The sequence below is a fragment of the Malassezia vespertilionis genome, chromosome 5 (assembly GCF_029542925.1).
Source record: "Malassezia vespertilionis chromosome 5, complete sequence".
Taxonomy (NCBI): domain Eukaryota; kingdom Fungi; phylum Basidiomycota; class Malasseziomycetes; order Malasseziales; family Malasseziaceae; genus Malassezia; species Malassezia vespertilionis.
The window spans coordinates 79,082-95,810 of NC_079251.1; the positions used below are offsets into that span (position 1 = coordinate 79,082).

General features: G+C 53.7%; 12 protein-coding genes across 12 annotated transcripts; 8 read left to right on the top strand and 4 right to left on the bottom strand.

Moving 5' to 3' along the window:
- Positions 1-72: 72 nt before the first annotated feature.
- Positions 73-1,473, top strand: nob1 (20S-pre-rRNA D-site endonuclease nob1; the record flags this gene model as incomplete). The annotated part of the gene is made up of 2 exons (XM_056207299.1): positions 73-965; positions 996-1,473. 2 exons carry the CDS (start codon positions 73-75, stop codon positions 1,471-1,473), a joined length of 1,371 nt encoding a protein of 456 aa, XP_056063274.1.
- A 484-nt stretch (positions 1,474-1,957) lies between these two features.
- MVES1_002471 (uncharacterized protein) lies at positions 1,958-3,145 on the top strand (the record flags this gene model as incomplete). The annotated part of the gene is made up of 1 exon (XM_056207300.1): positions 1,958-3,145. The coding sequence occupies one exon, from the start codon at positions 1,958-1,960 to the stop codon at positions 3,143-3,145; it is 1,188 nt and encodes a 395-aa protein (XP_056063275.1).
- A 70-nt stretch (positions 3,146-3,215) lies between these two features.
- On the top strand, positions 3,216-3,689 carry MVES1_002472 (uncharacterized protein; the record flags this gene model as incomplete). The annotated part of the gene is made up of 3 exons (XM_056207301.1): positions 3,216-3,461; positions 3,490-3,506; positions 3,536-3,689. The coding sequence occupies 3 exons, from the start codon at positions 3,216-3,218 to the stop codon at positions 3,687-3,689; spliced, it is 417 nt and encodes a 138-aa protein (XP_056063276.1).
- Positions 3,690-3,888: 199 nt separating this feature from the next.
- MVES1_002473 (uncharacterized protein) lies at positions 3,889-5,463 on the top strand (the record flags this gene model as incomplete). The annotated part of the gene is made up of 5 exons (XM_056207302.1): positions 3,889-4,007; positions 4,186-4,198; positions 4,266-4,269; positions 4,404-4,833; positions 4,878-5,463. 5 exons carry the CDS (start codon positions 3,889-3,891, stop codon positions 5,461-5,463), a joined length of 1,152 nt encoding a protein of 383 aa, XP_056063277.1.
- Positions 5,464-5,544: 81 nt separating this feature from the next.
- Positions 5,545-7,197, top strand: MVES1_002474 (uncharacterized protein; the record flags this gene model as incomplete). Its single annotated transcript, XM_056207303.1, has 1 exon — positions 5,545-7,197. One exon carries the CDS (start codon positions 5,545-5,547, stop codon positions 7,195-7,197), a length of 1,653 nt encoding a protein of 550 aa, XP_056063278.1.
- A 36-nt stretch (positions 7,198-7,233) lies between these two features.
- On the bottom strand, positions 7,234-8,112 carry clc1 (Clathrin light chain; the record flags this gene model as incomplete). Its single annotated transcript, XM_056207304.1, has 1 exon — positions 7,234-8,112. The coding sequence occupies one exon, from the start codon at positions 8,110-8,112 to the stop codon at positions 7,234-7,236; it is 879 nt and encodes a 292-aa protein (XP_056063279.1).
- A 124-nt stretch (positions 8,113-8,236) lies between these two features.
- On the top strand, positions 8,237-8,744 carry MRPL23 (54S ribosomal protein L23, mitochondrial; the record flags this gene model as incomplete). The annotated part of the gene is made up of 3 exons (XM_056207305.1): positions 8,237-8,257; positions 8,289-8,674; positions 8,705-8,744. 3 exons carry the CDS (start codon positions 8,237-8,239, stop codon positions 8,742-8,744), a joined length of 447 nt encoding a protein of 148 aa, XP_056063280.1.
- Positions 8,745-8,787: 43 nt separating this feature from the next.
- Positions 8,788-9,501, bottom strand: MVES1_002477 (uncharacterized protein; the record flags this gene model as incomplete). Its single annotated transcript, XM_056207306.1, has 1 exon — positions 8,788-9,501. One exon carries the CDS (start codon positions 9,499-9,501, stop codon positions 8,788-8,790), a length of 714 nt encoding a protein of 237 aa, XP_056063281.1.
- Positions 9,502-9,580: 79 nt separating this feature from the next.
- SMC5 (Structural maintenance of chromosomes protein 5) lies at positions 9,581-12,895 on the top strand (the record flags this gene model as incomplete). Its single annotated transcript, XM_056207307.1, has 1 exon — positions 9,581-12,895. One exon carries the CDS (start codon positions 9,581-9,583, stop codon positions 12,893-12,895), a length of 3,315 nt encoding a protein of 1,104 aa, XP_056063282.1.
- A 220-nt stretch (positions 12,896-13,115) lies between these two features.
- On the top strand, positions 13,116-13,544 carry MVES1_002479 (uncharacterized protein; the record flags this gene model as incomplete). Its single annotated transcript, XM_056207308.1, has 4 exons — positions 13,116-13,128; positions 13,155-13,183; positions 13,303-13,371; positions 13,410-13,544. The coding sequence occupies 4 exons, from the start codon at positions 13,116-13,118 to the stop codon at positions 13,542-13,544; spliced, it is 246 nt and encodes an 81-aa protein (XP_056063283.1).
- A 499-nt stretch (positions 13,545-14,043) lies between these two features.
- Positions 14,044-14,693, bottom strand: MVES1_002480 (pyridoxal 5'-phosphate synthase (glutamine hydrolyzing); the record flags this gene model as incomplete). The annotated part of the gene is made up of 3 exons (XM_056207309.1): positions 14,044-14,199; positions 14,244-14,506; positions 14,573-14,693. The coding sequence occupies 3 exons, from the start codon at positions 14,691-14,693 to the stop codon at positions 14,044-14,046; spliced, it is 540 nt and encodes a 179-aa protein (XP_056063284.1).
- Positions 14,694-14,977: 284 nt separating this feature from the next.
- ARB1 (ABC transporter ATP-binding protein arb1) lies at positions 14,978-16,696 on the bottom strand (the record flags this gene model as incomplete). The annotated part of the gene is made up of 1 exon (XM_056207310.1): positions 14,978-16,696. The coding sequence occupies one exon, from the start codon at positions 16,694-16,696 to the stop codon at positions 14,978-14,980; it is 1,719 nt and encodes a 572-aa protein (XP_056063285.1).
- Positions 16,697-16,729: the final 33 nt, after the last annotated feature.

Sequence of the window (16,729 nt, forward strand, 5' to 3'; positions counted from 1 at the left end):
CCGCCGTGCCTTGGTGTGGAGTCGGTCGGCCGAGTGCAGAACATTTTTTGCAGCGCCGAGCACAGACACGCCATGGCCGAAGACGGACATGGGAGAGTGCCGCACATCAAGGCGCTCGTGTTGGATGCTGCGCCGCTGCTGACACAGGCACGCATAGCAGGGCTTGCAAACAAATACTATATTCCTCCGTCCGTCCTCGCGGAATTGCGCGATGTGCGTGCGCGCGACTATTTGCAGCACTTGCAGGCGACAGGGCAAATCGAGCTCGAGGTGCGTGCACCGGGTGCGGAAGCGCTGCGCTGTGCGATCGACTTTGCGAAACAAACAGGAGACTATGCGGTGCTATCTGCTCCTGATGTACACGTTCTTGCATTGACTTACGCTTTGGAGGTAGAGATGCATGGGACGTGGCATGTGCGCGATGTTGTCGGTGGGAAGACGGGGCAGCAGCAGTATGAGGCAAAGCGGCTGGCAGAGAAGGGAGAGAGAAAAGGTGCTGCGGACAGTGCAGTGCAAAAGACGGACGCCACGCTTGAAAAGGATAGTGCGACGCAGCCGGACACGGACGGATTTACGGTTGTCGATGCGGCGCATGGATTTGATCCAAGCCCAAAACCTGCCCAAGCGATTGCACCCTCTCCAGTACCACTCCCTGACGAGGAAGACAACGAGCAAATCGGCGGCGAATGGATCACGCCGACCAACATCACCAAGCACAAGAACAAGGCACTGGGGCTGGTTGTCGACGAGTCCGTCTTGCAAACGACAGAGCCAAGGCCGGGACGCCGTCGCCGTGGGCGCGACAGCAAGCGCAGCGGGCTGAAGAACATGTCCGTCGCATGCATGACGGCAGATTTTGCCGTGCAAAACGCGCTGCTCCAGATGGGGCTCAATTTGGTCAGCACAGACGGGATGCAAATCGAGCGCGTCAAGAGCTGGGTCCTGCGCTGCCACGCATGCTACAAGTACGTATCGTGTATATACTGACACGGCAGGATCTGCAAGGATCCGGAACGCAAGTTCTGCCCATCGTGTGGTGGGGCGACATTGCTCCGCACGTCCGTGACGACAGGCACAGACGGCGATGCAGGGATGCAGGTGCACTTGAAACCAAACTTTCAGTACAAAAATCGCGGCACGCGCTACTCGCTTCCGCTCCCGCAGCCGGGAAGCTCTTCCGGAGGTCGGCCAAGCGGCTCAAGCAAGAACCCAAAAACAGGAGTTCCCATTCTGCGCGAGGACCAGCCGGAATGGCAGCGTGGACTCGCAAAGCAGCGTATTCAGCAGAACAAGGAAGAACGCGAGCTCCAGAAGAGCTTGGCACAAGGCAAGGACTCGTTGTCTGCATGGTACGCCGACCCGGACTGGATGCCGGAAATGCTCATGGGACGACAGAGGAATGCTAACAATGACTTGCCGGCACTCGGTATCGGGCGAAAAAATCCGAACGAGCGCCGGCGACGGAAGAAGTAAAAGATGCTTTAGTTCCCGGCGCTTTACACGCGCTCTGTACTCCAGAAACTATTGGTGCCAAACGACGAGGGCGCGTATGGTTCGGTCTGCAGATTAGTATGCACATACACTTGTACGCACAGATTGCCCTCTTGTACTTCCTGTTAGTCGATAGTCGCGGCGCATCATCATCCTGTCCCACTGGTCGACATTGTGACGAACAGGCTTAAAGTCAGTACTCTTGCGCCGTGCACAGTCGTACCTTGCCATCATTTGCTAAACGAGTAACGGCACTGTATCCGGTACCCGACACTGCAAACATGATCCCCACAATGCCCATAGGGATCAACGCTTCAAAAGGGATAGGCATTTGTCACACAAAGTAGATGGTTCGGGGCAAACGGCGCCGAGCGAGCAGGGTTTACGTCACGTGATATAACGCGGCGTGGACATTGCGCCTGCGTACACGCCCGAGTGCAACTGCACCAACGTGCATACTTCCACCATGAACGAGCAGACACCTAGCGCAGAATTTCGGGTGATTTTTCTCGGCGCAAGCCAGATAAATTTTGGCTCCCCCGAAGGTGCATGGAATCATTCTGCGCGACTCGAACAGAAACTCGGCCCGCGCCTGAGAGTCACTGCGCTTGTCGACCCGGACGCGAAACGCGCACAAGAAGTTCTTGACATGAAGCGCAAGTCGATTGCGGCCGGCGCATACAAAGACACACAAATATATCCCGATTTGGAAGACTATGTTCAGAGTGTCACGAAGGATACGTATCCCCACGCGCTGTGGGTCGGCACTCCGCCTGCTTTCCGCGGCAGACTCGAGTCCGGCCGTAACTTGGAAGCCGTCGTGGTGGATAAGCTCCCCCACGTCAGCATGTTTATTGAGAAGCCCGTATCGACTGCATCAGTTGCAGAGACATGGCAAGTATCCCAGAGCATCTGCAAAAAGAAAGACACAATTGTCAGTGTCGGCTACATGCTTCGCTACCTCAAAGTTGTGCAAAAAATGAAGCAAATCATCCAGGAGAACAATCTTACTGTGACGGCCGTAAACGGCCGATATATCATGGCGTACGAGTACCTCACCAAGCAATGGTGGTGGAACAAGAAAGAGAGCTTGGGCCCCATCATTGAGCAGGCTACCCACTTTGCCGATCTTGCGCGCTACTTTGGCGGTGAAGTCGACTTGGCTACTGTATTTGCACACACAGTCGAGCACCACGATGACGCAGGAAAGCTGAGCAAAATCCCTGTGGCCGAGCACGAGGTGCCGCCCGAAGAGCGTATCCCCAGGGTAACGAGTGCTACATGGAAGTACAAGAACGGCGCCGTCGGTTCCTTAATGCATGCCGTTGCATTACACGACCAGAAATTTTTTACCGAGATGGATGTATTTGCCGATGGATACTACATGCGTCTCGTAGATCCATACAACGCGCCTGCGTTGTACGTGCGCCGTCCGGGAGACGAAAAGGAAGAGGTGTACAAGTTTCCCGGCGACGACCCATTCTTCTCCGAGGTCAACAACCTGGTCGACTCTATTGATCACGGTCCCAATGCAGCGTCAATCTTGAGTTTGTACGATGACGCGACCAAGACCTACGCGTTTACCTGGGCGATCCGTCTTGCAAGTGAAAAAAGGACGGCCGAGTTGCAGTCGTTAGCACAACTTCCCATGTAGTCATAATGTGCCAATTTGTCCAATTCATATATAATCTGTGGAGGCCAATCACCGCGTAGGTTCCTCCATCATGTCGACAACGGTGGACATTGATCCCACGTTACTGCAGGAGCTGCGCACCTTCCGACTGAAGAAGAGCAGCTCTAAAACGGCAGCTGCCGTTGTTAAGATCGACAAGAAAAAGCTACTGATGGTAATGGACGAGATATACGATTCCACCACGCTCGATGAGCTCGTCGAGGAGCTGCCAGAGCACTCGCCGCGGTTTATCGTGCTCAGCTACGAACTGCACCATGAGCATGGACGGATATCCTATGTATGTGTATGAGGTCAACTGACACCAGCCATTGGTTCTCATCAAGTGTGTATAACGTGTGCCACTAACCACAGCTGGGCCCCTGCATCTTCCAGTATCGAGCTTGCTACACTGTATGCATCGGCTTTACAAAACTTTAGCGTACACGCGGACGTTGGAAAGGTGATCGATATCCGTGATGGCGAGCTCTCCGACACCATCCTTCGCGAGCGGCTCGGTGTGCGCTAACGCGTCCCTTTTTTTTCGCTAGTCTTTCACGCTTGGCGTGATACATAGATGCTGCATACCTGCTCTAATGTGTGCGCTGCTCATGTCATAAAAGGATCTGCACGCTGCCAATCTTGATGCAGGGCTTGGGTCATCACCATGTTTATTCAGCCAAACATAACTGGCAGCGGCGTACGCAATTCCCCATATCACCACCTCCATGTCTCTCCTCTCTAAGCAGGCAACAAGCCTAGTCCGTGCTCCTGCACTGCGCAACGTGAGGCTGATCGCGAGTCTTTCGGGCCTTGCGCGGGCCCGCATGCCCGTGCGTAACGCGCTGTGTTCGATGCAGCGTTTTGCCTGCTACAGTACCGGCGTCAATGGCCCAGCTCCTGATTTTGATCCGAACGCAGTGACGTCTATGGACAAACAAAAGCCCCCTGCACCTGGTGCTGATTTTCGAGTAGTGGTCGTGGGCGCGTACGTATATTTTGCGCGCAAGTGTCTGACTGAACAGTGGAAATATTAACGTACGTGGTCTTGTGCTATCTGTGCGGTGATACTGACACGGGTTTCGCTTCGATTTTGGTTTGACAGTTTGGTACGTCGCAGCTGTACACAAAACTAAGACATAGGCTCTGACGAAGGCCCTTGGAACCATACTTTCCGTTTGGAGCAGTACGTCTTCTACCTTGCATCGCCTGACACACAGCAAACTCGGCCCGCGTCTGAAAGTAACCGCTCTGATTGACCCCAGCAAAGAGCGTGCAGAAAAGGTGCTTGAGACGAAGCGCAACTCTTTCGTGCTCTCAGCGTACAAAGACACGGTCGTGTATCCCAGCGCACAAGCGTACATTGCCGATCTCAAGCCCGAGCTGCACCCGCACGTTATCTGGGTTGGTTCTCCTCCTGCGTATCGTGGCAGTATGGCTCCCGGTCACGATCTGGAGCGCGTTCTGACCGATATCCTACCCGGCGTGCCACTGTTTATTGAAAAGCCCGTCGCCACAGGCCCTGTTGAGGATGCGTTCGAGGTTGCTGATATGCTTATCAACAGTGGCAACCTTGTGAGTGTTGGCTACATGTTGCGCTACTTGAAAGTCGTGCAAAAGATGAAACAGATCCTTGATGAGAACAACCTAGAGGTGATGTCTGTGAATGCCCGGTACATTATGGCTTAGTGTGTATTTTTTCCATCACTGACCACAGCGAGCAAACTGCGAAACTGGACTGGTGGGACAAATCGCAGAACCCAGGCCCGATTGTCGAACAGGCCACGCATTTCTGCGACCTGTGCCGCTACTTTGCAGGCGAAGTGGACTTGGACTCGGTGTCTGCACATGCACTGGAATACAATGAGCCTGCTGGAAAGCTGAGCAAGATCCCGTTCGACGAATCTTTGATCAAACCCGAGAATCGTATTCCGCGCATCACTGCGGCTACGTGGAAGTTTGAGACGGGCGCCGTCGGTTCTTTGACCCACGCTGTCGCCTTACAAGGGCACAACTACTCTACAGAGCTGGACCTGTATGCGGACGGGCATATGCTTCGTCTCGTGGACCCATACAACAACCCAGTTCTCTACTTCCGCCGTCCCGGCGACGACCACGAGGAAATTGTGCGCTACCCTAACGACGATCCGTTCTTCTCCGAGGTCAGCAACTTGATCGACTGCATCGAGCACGGGCCCAATGCAGCCCCGATTTTGAGCTCGTACGAGGATGCGACCAAGACCTACGCGCTAACCTGGGCGATCCGCATGGCCAGCGAGCGCAGTACAAAGAAGGTGGCGTAGTTTCGTAGTCGCGCACGGTCTCAATAGCACGTGACTAAAGTGTTTTAGCGCGCCGCCCGCCGCTTGGTAGCGCAACGCAGCATGGAACAGCGCGCGAACCGCGCAAGAAATGCGCTGCTTTCGGGAGCGCCCGATGCGGGCACGAATGGGGCGCCTGGGTGGCCAAATGAACAATGGAGCACATCCGCGATTCTCGAACTTGCGTACGACGCTTCCGATCCCAGCGCACGCCCAGCGGCTGTGCCGTCAGAATCCACAGAGCGCGAACCAAATGCAAGCCGGCCCGCGCTTGGAGGAGATAATGGAATTGTAGATACGATTTCGAGTGCGCTTGAAAATTCTGGTCCTTTGTTTACGCTGGACGATCGTGGGAAACGCCGCGCTATACACGATGCATCGCCGTCGAAACGCGTGCGCGCACATGATTCGCTGGATGTAGAGTCTCGCCACGGCATTGATCCAGCTTTGGATGTGCGAGAGGATGCGTATGCAGGCCCATTTGATGCCGTGCACACGCTGGGGTCGCAGTTTGTTGCACATGATGCTGGTTTGCCCTTCGATATTGCGCCACGGTACGACGAAGCAGCGGCCAACACTGTAATGCAAGTAGCGACACCCGCCGATGCCCAGATAACCCAGCGACGGCTTCAACGACGCGACGACACAGGCAAAAAGCTGAAACCCACACAGGAAAAAGCACGCGCAGCATTTGTCACTGCACACGCTGGACAGACGTACGAGCAAATGGTGCTAGAGCGCGCGTACTCGAGCGACCGTCTCTATTGGCTAAAGGAAGCCTATGGACTATCTTGGCGGACAGGGAGATGGAGCCAGGAAGAAGAGGATTTGGCGACCGCGGCGCTGGACAAGTTTTGCAAGCACTACAAACTCTCGCCCGCGGCGCTAGACGAGCTAATATGGCACCGCAAGCCAGAGCAGAAGCATTTGCACGAGGAGCTTTGGAAGCACATTGCACTATCCGTAGGCACGCGCCCGAATTATGCCGTGCGCATGCACATCAAATCCATGCGCAAGGACGTAGTCCGCGGCGGGAATTGGTCGGCCAGCGAGGTCGAGGCGCTCGCTGCCGCAGTGGCCGAGTTGGGCCGCCAGTGGGAAAAGATTGGCGCGCGCCTTGGCCGCTCGGGCAATGTTTGCAAGCACTATTGGCGTGAGCAGATGCAAAACAGCCACCCGGCCAGCATACCGCTCGGCGCTTTTCGGCCTGAGGAAGAGGTTGCATTGCGCCGTGCCGTGCTTGAGTGTTGCGAAAGGGTGGGCTGTCGTCCCGACGGCCCGAACCTGCCCTGGACCTTGATCCACGAACGGCTGGGCCCCTCGACGCGGCGGATCAGCGTCTTGAGCCGCAAGTGGCGCGGAATGCTGAGCGCCGAACGCCGCAATTTAGAGGACCAGAATGCGCGATGGTATGCTCCGCACGACGACCATATCTTGATCCAACGGATCCGTGCACAAGGCAAGCTGCATGTGGCCGATGTTGAGTTTGACAAGCTCGCCACGGACGACTGGCAATGGCCCACGTACGTGGTCAAGAAGCATTGGACTGTAATGTACCGTAAACGCGCCCCGCCAGATTTTCAGGGCACACTCGACGAGCTGCTCGATATGCTGGACAGCCGCGTGCCGTCGCCGAACGAGTACAAGTTGCTTGCGTCGGGGCGTCGGCCAGCCAAGTCACCGCCGATAGAGTCCTATACAGACGCAGGTCCTTAGTGTGCGCTCGTCGCTGTAACTATATGATACTATGTTCTAATAGCCTGCTGCACCGGGCGCTGTGTCGCCCTCGCGCCTCAGGTTTAGGTACAGCTCCTTGAGCCGTCCCAAATCGCTCGAGCCGGGTCCGACCTTGGCGATCGTCTTGGACTGGCTGTTTTGTAAGTCAAGCAGCTTGGTGATTCGTGTCCATGTTGTACCCTCTGCAAGCTCCTGCTGCTTACGCTCCAAAAAGCGCGCCTCGGCCTCCTTGTTTTTCTTAATGTTCTTCGCCTTCTCAGCGTTGTAGTTTGCATAGAACTGGTCGATTTCTTGCTCGGCCTTGGAAACCGTCTCGCCGCGCTGGCGCTCTGCAGCAGCTTCGCGCCGCGCAACTTCGTCTGCCTGGTTGTCGTTCCATTCGCGAAGCGCTTGCGTCTCTGTGTCCAGCTCGTCGTAACTGAACATCTTATCCTTGGTCGTCTCTTTCGCCAAAAACAATTCAGGCTCCTCGTAAGCAGCTTCCTTGTGCTCTTGAGTCGCTGGCACTACTCCGGATTCGAGTTCGTACGTATCGGGGAAGCTTTTCTGAAACGTCTGCACCGATTCCTGTCCCTCGCGCGGCTCGAACATCTCCATGAGCGAGTCTGCGCGCTTGAACGCAGCAGCCTCCTCCCTTGCAGGTGCAACAATATCTCCTCCATTTACTTCGATCGCCTCAAAACTACCCTCAAATTCACCCTCGCCGTCCAACGGGGGGAAATCCTGTGCGTGCTGTTCAAAGTCGTGCTCAGCTCCGCCATGTTCGTTCGCGGCGCCAAACAATCCGGCATCGTTGCCAAGCAACGTACCGGCAGCCAGCCTCTCACGCTCAAGGAATTCTGAGGTCGGATCCGTCTCCGCTGTGCTTTGGAACTCTGTGAACTCAAACGCCATCGTGCTGGATGTGGTCGGAGGACAGATGCCCGATGTCGATGCCACGCGGCGGGTTGTTGGTGTACTCCATTCCCGGCCGAGTGAGGCCGCCGCCGTGGAGGCCACGCCTTTTCTCGTTTTCGCCATGTCGCAGCGTGTGGGCAATGTAGGTACACTGCAACGGCACTGACACGCAGACATCCCTCGCATTCTCTCGGATGTGGCATCATGTGGATGCACGCGAGAGGGTGCTTGGTCATCTTGCCCGCTCCATCGCAGTGACGCTGATGGGCAAGCACAAGCCCTTGTACGACCCTGCCGTCGACGCTGGCGATTATGTCGTAGTCACGAATGCGTCGCACATTGCAGTCACGGGCAAGAAAGCAGACCAGAAACTGTACCGCCACCATACGATGTACCCAGGCGGTCTGAAGGAAATTCCGTTCAACACCATGCTGCAGAAGAAGCCGGAAGAGATTATCCGCCGTGCCGTTTCGGGCATGCTGCCTAAGAATAAGTTGCGCGATCGCCGCTTGGAGCGGCTCAAGATATTTCCTGACGACACGAATCCATACGAGGCAAAGTACGTACTTACACCTTTTCTAACGCACAGCATTGTGAAGCGGTACGGTGTCTCACAGGCATGGTCATGAGCCTGAGACGTATCTACTGTAGCGTCTACATACCCCTAAAAGCTCACCTGTCGTCAAAGTATGTCTCTTCCCGCATTTGCTCGCGGAACTGCATATCGCGTCCATACACATTATCGTATTGTTCGTCAAAGTCGCAATCGTACAGCGGCACACGCAGCGTGCCGTGCACGAAACGATCGAGAATTTCCCTATCGAATTCGCCACGCAAAATCGCAACGTCAGGCCCGTCTCCAGCATCAATCTCGTCGTCGTCGATCTCTTCGAGGTACTTGCGATGCAGGGTCGCGAATGTGCCGTTGGTAGAAAGAGGACCACTCGCTTCCTCGCGTAGCACAGGCGCCTTGTCCGGAATCGCTCGTCGCTTGTCCTCTTGAGCCTCTTGCCGCAGTGTATCCTTCTTGTCTGCCTCGGCCTCTTGCCGCAAAATGTCCTCCTTCTCCTCCTCCGCATCGTCCATCTCCTCGTCCTGCCCCGTTCCCACAATACGTAGCCACAGCCTGGGTTTATTTCGACGTTGGTATGCTGTAGAAAGCGCTTCTGGCTTTTCTAGCGTCGCATACAACCGCCGTCGGTCTCGCACACAGGGGTGCAAGCCGCGCTCTTCTGGGGAACGCAGCATGCCGACAATGCGCGCGATCGGACTGGGCATTTCGGAAAAGTACCGCGCAAATAGCACGCTGGAGTCTTGACTGTGCTCGTCTGGATGCACTTGACGTAGCCATGCGCAAACGGCATCCCATGCGGCTCCTTCTGTCATTCGTCCCTAGGCCAAAAAGAAAGCCACATGTGGAGAGCACGTGTGTTTCTTTTCGACGCGTCCATCCGAGCGCATTGTCATGTCTGAGGCGCGCAGGCGGCCAAAGCGCCGCAGGGAGGACCATGATACGATGGGCGAGGCAGATACTATACAGCTTGCGCAAGACATTGCGCTAAATGTGGCTGGTGCAATGCCCCACGAGCAGCGCAGGGCGACGACTGGGTATGTGCCCGGCTCGATTGTACGCGTCGCCTGCGAGCGATTTGTTACCTACGATGCGGTGGAATTCTTCCCCGGGCCGTACCTGAATATGATTATTGGTCCGAACGGTACTGGAAAAAGCACCGTGGTGAGTGCGATTGCGCTGGGACTCGGCTGGAAGCCCTCTGTGCTTGGCCGTGCGAAAGATGTGGCAAGCTATGTAAAGCTCGGCCATGGCGAGGGCTGGGTAGAAATTGAACTGCAGGGGTTTTCTGGGAAAGACAATATCGTGATTCGCCGTGTCCTCTTTCGCGAATCGAACTCGAGCGACTGGCTTTTAAATGGTGCAAATGCAAGCGCACGAGAAGTAAACGAAGCCGTATCGCAGTTCCACATTGAGGTCGGAAATTTGTGTACTTTTCTCCCCCAGGACCGTGTAGCTGATTTTGCATACATGTCACCGCAGCGGCTGCTGCGCGAGACGCAGTACGCTGCTGGGCATCCCAAGCTTAGCGAATGGCACGACATGCTTATTTCGTTTGGCGGAGACCTCGGTAAAATCAAACAGCGCATTACCAACGATACAGAGGAGTATACACACTTGGAGAATCGCAACCGCGTACTGGAACGCGATGTCCGACGCTACGAAGAGCGTGTAGAGTTGGAGAACCGCATGCGTATGTTGGAAGCGCGCGTTCATTTTGCCAAGTACCGCGAGGCAAAGCAGCGGTACGACATTGCGCATACCGAGCGGGCGCAAGCAAAGACACAGGTGCGGGAGTGCGAGCGTGCGCTGTTGCCTGTGCAAGAGGAACGCGATCGACTTGAGCAGCGGGCACAAAAGATGGATCTACAGCTGTCCGTGCAGCGAAAAGAGGCGGACGACACGTACGGGACATGTCGACGCATTGAGCAAGAACGCGAGCAGGTGGACTTGGAAATGTCATCTTTGAACGAGCAGGAACGTCAGCTTGAAGCGGCCGAGACCAATAGGGGGCAACAAATCCAGGCACTACGGGCGCGCATTGCAGCCATGGAAGAGGAGACGGCTGAAGAACCAGCGCAGATTGACACCAGCGCATTAGACGCAGATTTGCGCGCAGTAAAAGGCGAGCACCGTACCATTACAGAAGATTGCCGCGACTTGGACTCGCAACAATCCGATCTGGCGGCAGCGCAGCAGCAGCAGCGAACACGCAAACAAGCAGTGGAGCGCAAGCTGACGGAAAGCAATAATATCCGGCACCAGCGCTTGCAGATATTGGCGCATAACGATAAGGATACGTACGAAGCGATCCGGTGGCTTGATAGCCACCGGGACATGTTCCAGCACAGGGTTTATGACCCCGTGCTTGTCCTGCTGAGTGTAAAGCGCCCGGATGCGGCACGCGCTGTGGAAACGTGCCTGAATTGGAATATCCAGCGTACATTTGTATGCCAAAGCCGTGCAGACTACGATCTGTTCACGCGAGAGCTCATTGACACGCGCGGATGGCGCCTGAATGTTGTGGAACAAGAAGGAAGTGCTCCGCTAACCTCGTTTAAACCACCAATTTCTTTGGATGCGTTGCAAGAGGCAGGATTTGACAACTATATCTTGGACAATGTCGATGCGCCGGAGGATGTGTTGCGTTTTCTGTGCACCAATGCACACATCCACCTCATTCCCATATCCTTCCGCGGTACGGCGAATGCAGAAGAAGTCGAACGCCTGCGAAAATTCCAGCGCTACATTATCGGCACGACTCTCTTTACCACATTTTACTCCAAATATGGGAAGCGGTTGCCAGTGACACAATCGCGCGAACTGCGCCCGCTGCGCAACTTTGCGCACTCGAGTCAGTCGCAAGAAAAAGGCGAGGCTGAGCACCAGCTTGTTGCCGTGAACGAAGAAATAGCACGGCTGGACGAGCGAGTACAGCAAAACCGTCGTATGTTTGACATGAAGCGAACCAGGCTGCAGGATTTGAGCACAAAACGTGAACAGCTTGTCGAAGAGCAGCGTGCTGCCCACCGTCTGGTTTCTGAATGGCGGAAGGCTCGCTCTCTCTTAGCTGCTGAGCGCCAAAAGCTAGTGCGAGAAGAATCGCGCCCCTCGGCTGCATCGCAGCGACAACAAATCAATGATGAGCGAAAGAAGAACGCATTGCAGCTTGGAAAAGCAGCCGAGCGCTATTTACGTACGCTTCACACGCTGATGCATGCACGCAAGCAATGCGATATATTGGTGCTCTCTAAATTGCGGCACACCACAGAGCTGAACCGCATAATGGAGCAGATCCGTACACACCAAACGGAGCTAAAAGAGGCGATGGATGCTTTGGAGCGTGTAGTGAGCGTATTTGGTCAGGCAAAGGAAGAAACGCTCGCGGCCAAGCATTTTTACGAACTACATATGGAGAGTGTGGATGCAGAAACACAGCAAACATTCTTTGATCAATACAGAGATGATGCAGAGGGGGTCGATCAGCTGGAATTACAGCTACAAGGCGCAAAAGCATCTTTCGATATACCATGGGGAATAGGGCCGAGCGTATTGGAAGCTTTCCGAGCCAGGAAGGCCAAAATTGCGGAACTGAAGGCGACTATGGATGCGACAAAAGTGGAACAGACGCAGCTCGAGTCCAAGGTACAGCGAGTAGAGAGCCAGTGGCTGCCATCGCTGGAGCATTTGGTTGCAAATGTAAACGAGCGATTTTCCGCTGCATTTGCTCGCCTTGGGTGCGCTGGCGAAGTTCGACTGGCGCGCGATGAGAGTTTCGAAAAGTGGGGTATAGATATCCTCGTCAAATTCCGCGAAACGGAGCAGCTGCAGCTGCTTACTGGCCACCGACAATCAGGCGGCGAGCGGTCCTTGTCCACGATATTGTACTTGCTCAGCCTTACGGAACTCGCTCGCTCGCCGTTTTCGCTCGTGGATGAGATCAATCAAGGCATGGATCCACGCGCAGAGCGTGCAGTGCACGATCAGATGGTCGCCATTACATGCAGACCGGAAGCGGGGCAGTACTTTTTGATTACGCCTAAGCTTTTGACCGGGCTTCGGTATCATGAACTCATGAAAGTGCTACTCATCAACAATGGGATATGGTTACCAGAGCGACTTAATCTATCAGAGATTGTGTCACAGAAGCGCGCGCGGGTTCCTGGGGCATCAGACCGCTCCAGTGCCACGGCAAGCGCCGCTAGCTGATCCGTAGCATTCAGGCACTCCCCCACTCTGTCACGCCTCCACTCGGCTTTTGGACCCCGCAATGGGCTCGCCCTGTTCTGCACTATATTACATAATTTTACGCAGCGGGATCCGGCCAACGTCGTCAGCTTGAAATTTAAACTGCTATACTCCTCCAGCACATTTTTCGTACGTTGCTTTGAGTATCTATTTTTGTGTGCTAACACGGAATGCACAGATTATGCCTGGTGACGGTATGTATTATTTCCAAGCGTAACAGCTTTTCTATTGGAGCGCATCGAGGCTAACGTGTGTTAGGATGGCTATTTCTGCTCGCGATCCTGTTCACTGCAGTATTGCTGTTTGTAATGGTGTTTTATGTACGTGCATTTGATGCATGAAAGAGCAGCTACTCACACTTTATTCAGGTGATCATGTACTCTGATTTGGAGTCGGACTACATTAATCCTATCGATCTCTGCAACAAGCTAAACCAGGTACGTTGAAAACACGATCATGCGTTAACCCGCTACAGTTTACGCTCCCTGAGATGGGTGCCCAGGCTTTTCTTTCTGTGCTTTTCTTGTTTACGGGACAATGGTTCGCACTTCTCATTAACGTTCCTCTCGTTGCTTATAACGCCAACAAGTATGTTCTTGCTACCCACTAACACACAGGGTGATCAATAATAACTACTTGCTAGACGCTACAGAGATTTTCCGGACGCTCATGAACCACAAGAAAGAGAGTTTGGTGAAACTTGCATTTTACCTTTTGACGTTCTTCTACTATCTATACAGGTGCGTGATATGCAATGAGTACTTGCTAACAACAACAGAATGATCCTGGCGCTTGTATCCGGTATGTACTGTGTGAGTGTGGCTAACCGCTGAAGAATAAACAAACGCCATGCCCAAATCACGGTGCATGCAAACGATAATGTATACTTAGAATGCTGTAACCTCAAAGGCGCAGTAACTTTACAGTCATATTCTATGTACTTCGGTAGCAAATACCAACACAAAATTAGATTCAGAAATTTGTATGTGGATGCACACCTATTCGTCAGAGTTTGTATCGTAATGCAAATGCGCCCGGCGTAGTAAAGTTATTAAAGTCCACAACCGACAATGAAATTTGCTTGCAGAAATGAAAAAAGGGGGGAAGACTCACTCTTGTTCTTCCTCTTCCCCATCGTCGCTATCGAGCTCACCACCGTCTTCCTCCTCGCCGGCTGTGCCGGCACTACCAGACGCGTCATCCGCGTTTGGAATACGCGTTTTGGTGTTTCGTCGACGGCGCTGACGTGGGTTCTCTTCCTGAGCCTGTAAAAATCGTTAGCAGCTGTACTAGGTTTTGCGTGACGTACCTGGCGATAGCGACTAAGGTATACTTTTAACACTTGTTCGTAGTTGTCAAAGCCAAGAACGCGTAACGAGTAAAGAATATCGTCTCCATTGATTGTTTTGCGTTTCTCGCTGCCGCAGCGATCGCTCGCTTCCGATGTGATGAAGCTGATAAGCTCACTTACACATTCTTGCATGCATTCCTTTGCGTTCTTTGCGATCTTGCCGTTATCCGGCAAGGAACGCTTCATAATCCTGGAAATATTTGCAATCGGCAAGTCTGCGCCTACATTGTTAGGTGGCAACGATAGTATCGAAGGTGGCCAGGGCGTAGAGGCGTCCGTGTGCGCACCTTCCACCTCCCCGCCCGTATCTTGTGATGTCGCTCCCGACCAGCTGGGCGGCGCATCCGGCTTCTGAGCCGCAGCAGCTTCGCTCTCCATTTCTCTGCCATCCGCAGAAAGGATCGGCATAGTCGACGCGGTCGCTGCATCTTCGTCTGTACTGGCCATGTCGCGTTCTCCAGGATATTAGAATAACACTCTTGTTAATAACGATGGATTGGCTGTATAAGCGTGCCAGCCAATCGAGGGAGGAATAAGGGAGAAACACTCGGTGGCTATGGGTTCTACTTGTCCACTCACTTTGTGGCGCCCGCTGCAAATCCATGCACGATTGTACGCATGACACGTGCTAATTACCTAAATTTAATTTCGCAATCCTACCGACTGAAATATGGCAAGTCATCACGAGGCGTTTAGTTGGACGTCTTCGCCGTAAGTTTGGCGCGCTCAATTGCAGTCGCACTCTCTTTCATAAGGATCTTCTTGTAGTCAGCGATACCGATATCCTGCTTGGTGAGGTTGACAATCTTGCGATCTTTGACCTCCCAAAGCTCTTCGGCCACCTGTGAAATGAGACGGAAGTCGTGCGAAACAATAACCACACCTCCCTCGAACTCCTTAATAGCCTTGGCAAGTGCGTCAATCGAGCTCATGTCCAAATGGTTGGTAGGCTCATCAAGCAAAAGAATATGAGGATTCTCCATGGCAAGCTGCGCAAAGACAACTCGGTTACGGAGACCATCCGAAAGTGTACGAATGGCAGTCGTTTGGTGCTGCCCAGAAAGACCGAAGCGACCCAGCTGGCCACGCCAGAACTGCACATCCTTTTCAGGGTACTTTTCCTTGTTCTTCGACTCGATGTACTCGAGCGGGCTCTTGTCGTATGGCAGCTGGTCGGCAGAGTGCTGCGAGTACTTGCCGAGTTTCAAACCAGCGTGACGCTGCACGCTACCGTCCACGGGCTGGAGTGCTCCTGTGACGAGATTGAGCAGTGTAGATTTTCCGGTTCCGTTCTGACCGACGATGGCCACACGAGAGTCCATATCAATACCAAAGCTCAAGTCTTTGTACAAAAAGTCTTCGCGCTTGCCGCTGTAGCTGAAGCCGACGTCGTTGAACGCGATAATTGGAGGAGGTAACTTGCGCACGTCCTCAAAGTTGAAGCGCAGCATCCTGGGCTGTGCTACTGGCTCGATGAGGCCAGCGGCCTCCATCTTATCAATGATCTTCTGCTTAGACTTGGCCTGCTTGACCAAATTGGCGTAAGTACCAGCGCTGGCGATAAACTTCTTGATATGCGCAATTTCTTCCTGTTGCTTTTGGTATGCCTTCATTTGATTCACTTCATTCTCCGACTTGGTGCGTACGTAGGTGCTGTAGTTACCACCGTAGGTGATGAACTCTTTAAGGAGATTCAAGTCCAAAATGTTGGTGCACACATTGTCCATGAAATCGGCACTGTGCGAAGTGAAAACCAAAATATGGTTATAGGTCGACAAGTACGCCTCCAACCACACGACTGCTTCCAAGTCCAAGTGGTTGGTCGGCTCATCCATCAAAAGCAGGTGCGGCTTGATGAACAAAGCACGCGCCAAAGACACACGCATACGCCAACCACCAGAAAGATCCTTGGTCGGCTTGGCCATCATCGCCTGCGAGAAACCAAGACCGTGCAGAATGGCACTCGCTTTCGCCTCAAACGTACTGGGGTCGAGTTCTTCGAGCTCTTCATACTTGAGCGCAAGTGCCATCTCGTCAATGTCATCAGCAACGGACATGTCCTCAATCTCCTTCTCAATGCGCACAACCTTTTCGCGAGCAGACTTGATAATGTAGTCTAGTGCTTGTTCTTCCGTAGGGTCGACCTCACCACGGACAAGGTAAATGTCGATATGCGCAGGGATTTCCACATCACGATTTGCAAGTGCTTCCAAAAAAGTTGTCTTACCGCAGCCATTCTCGCCAAGAAGGCCATAGCGCTGACCATAGTTAAGCTGTACTGTGGCATTGTCAATCAGGAGACGGCCGTGGAAAGACATGGAGAAACTTTCAATGTGAATATCGCGGCTTTGCTTGTCGCTAACAATCACACCCGAAGCATTGCGCTCCGTCGCAAGCGCAAGCTTCTTCATGTCTGTGATCGGACCCTCACTACTGTTGATACT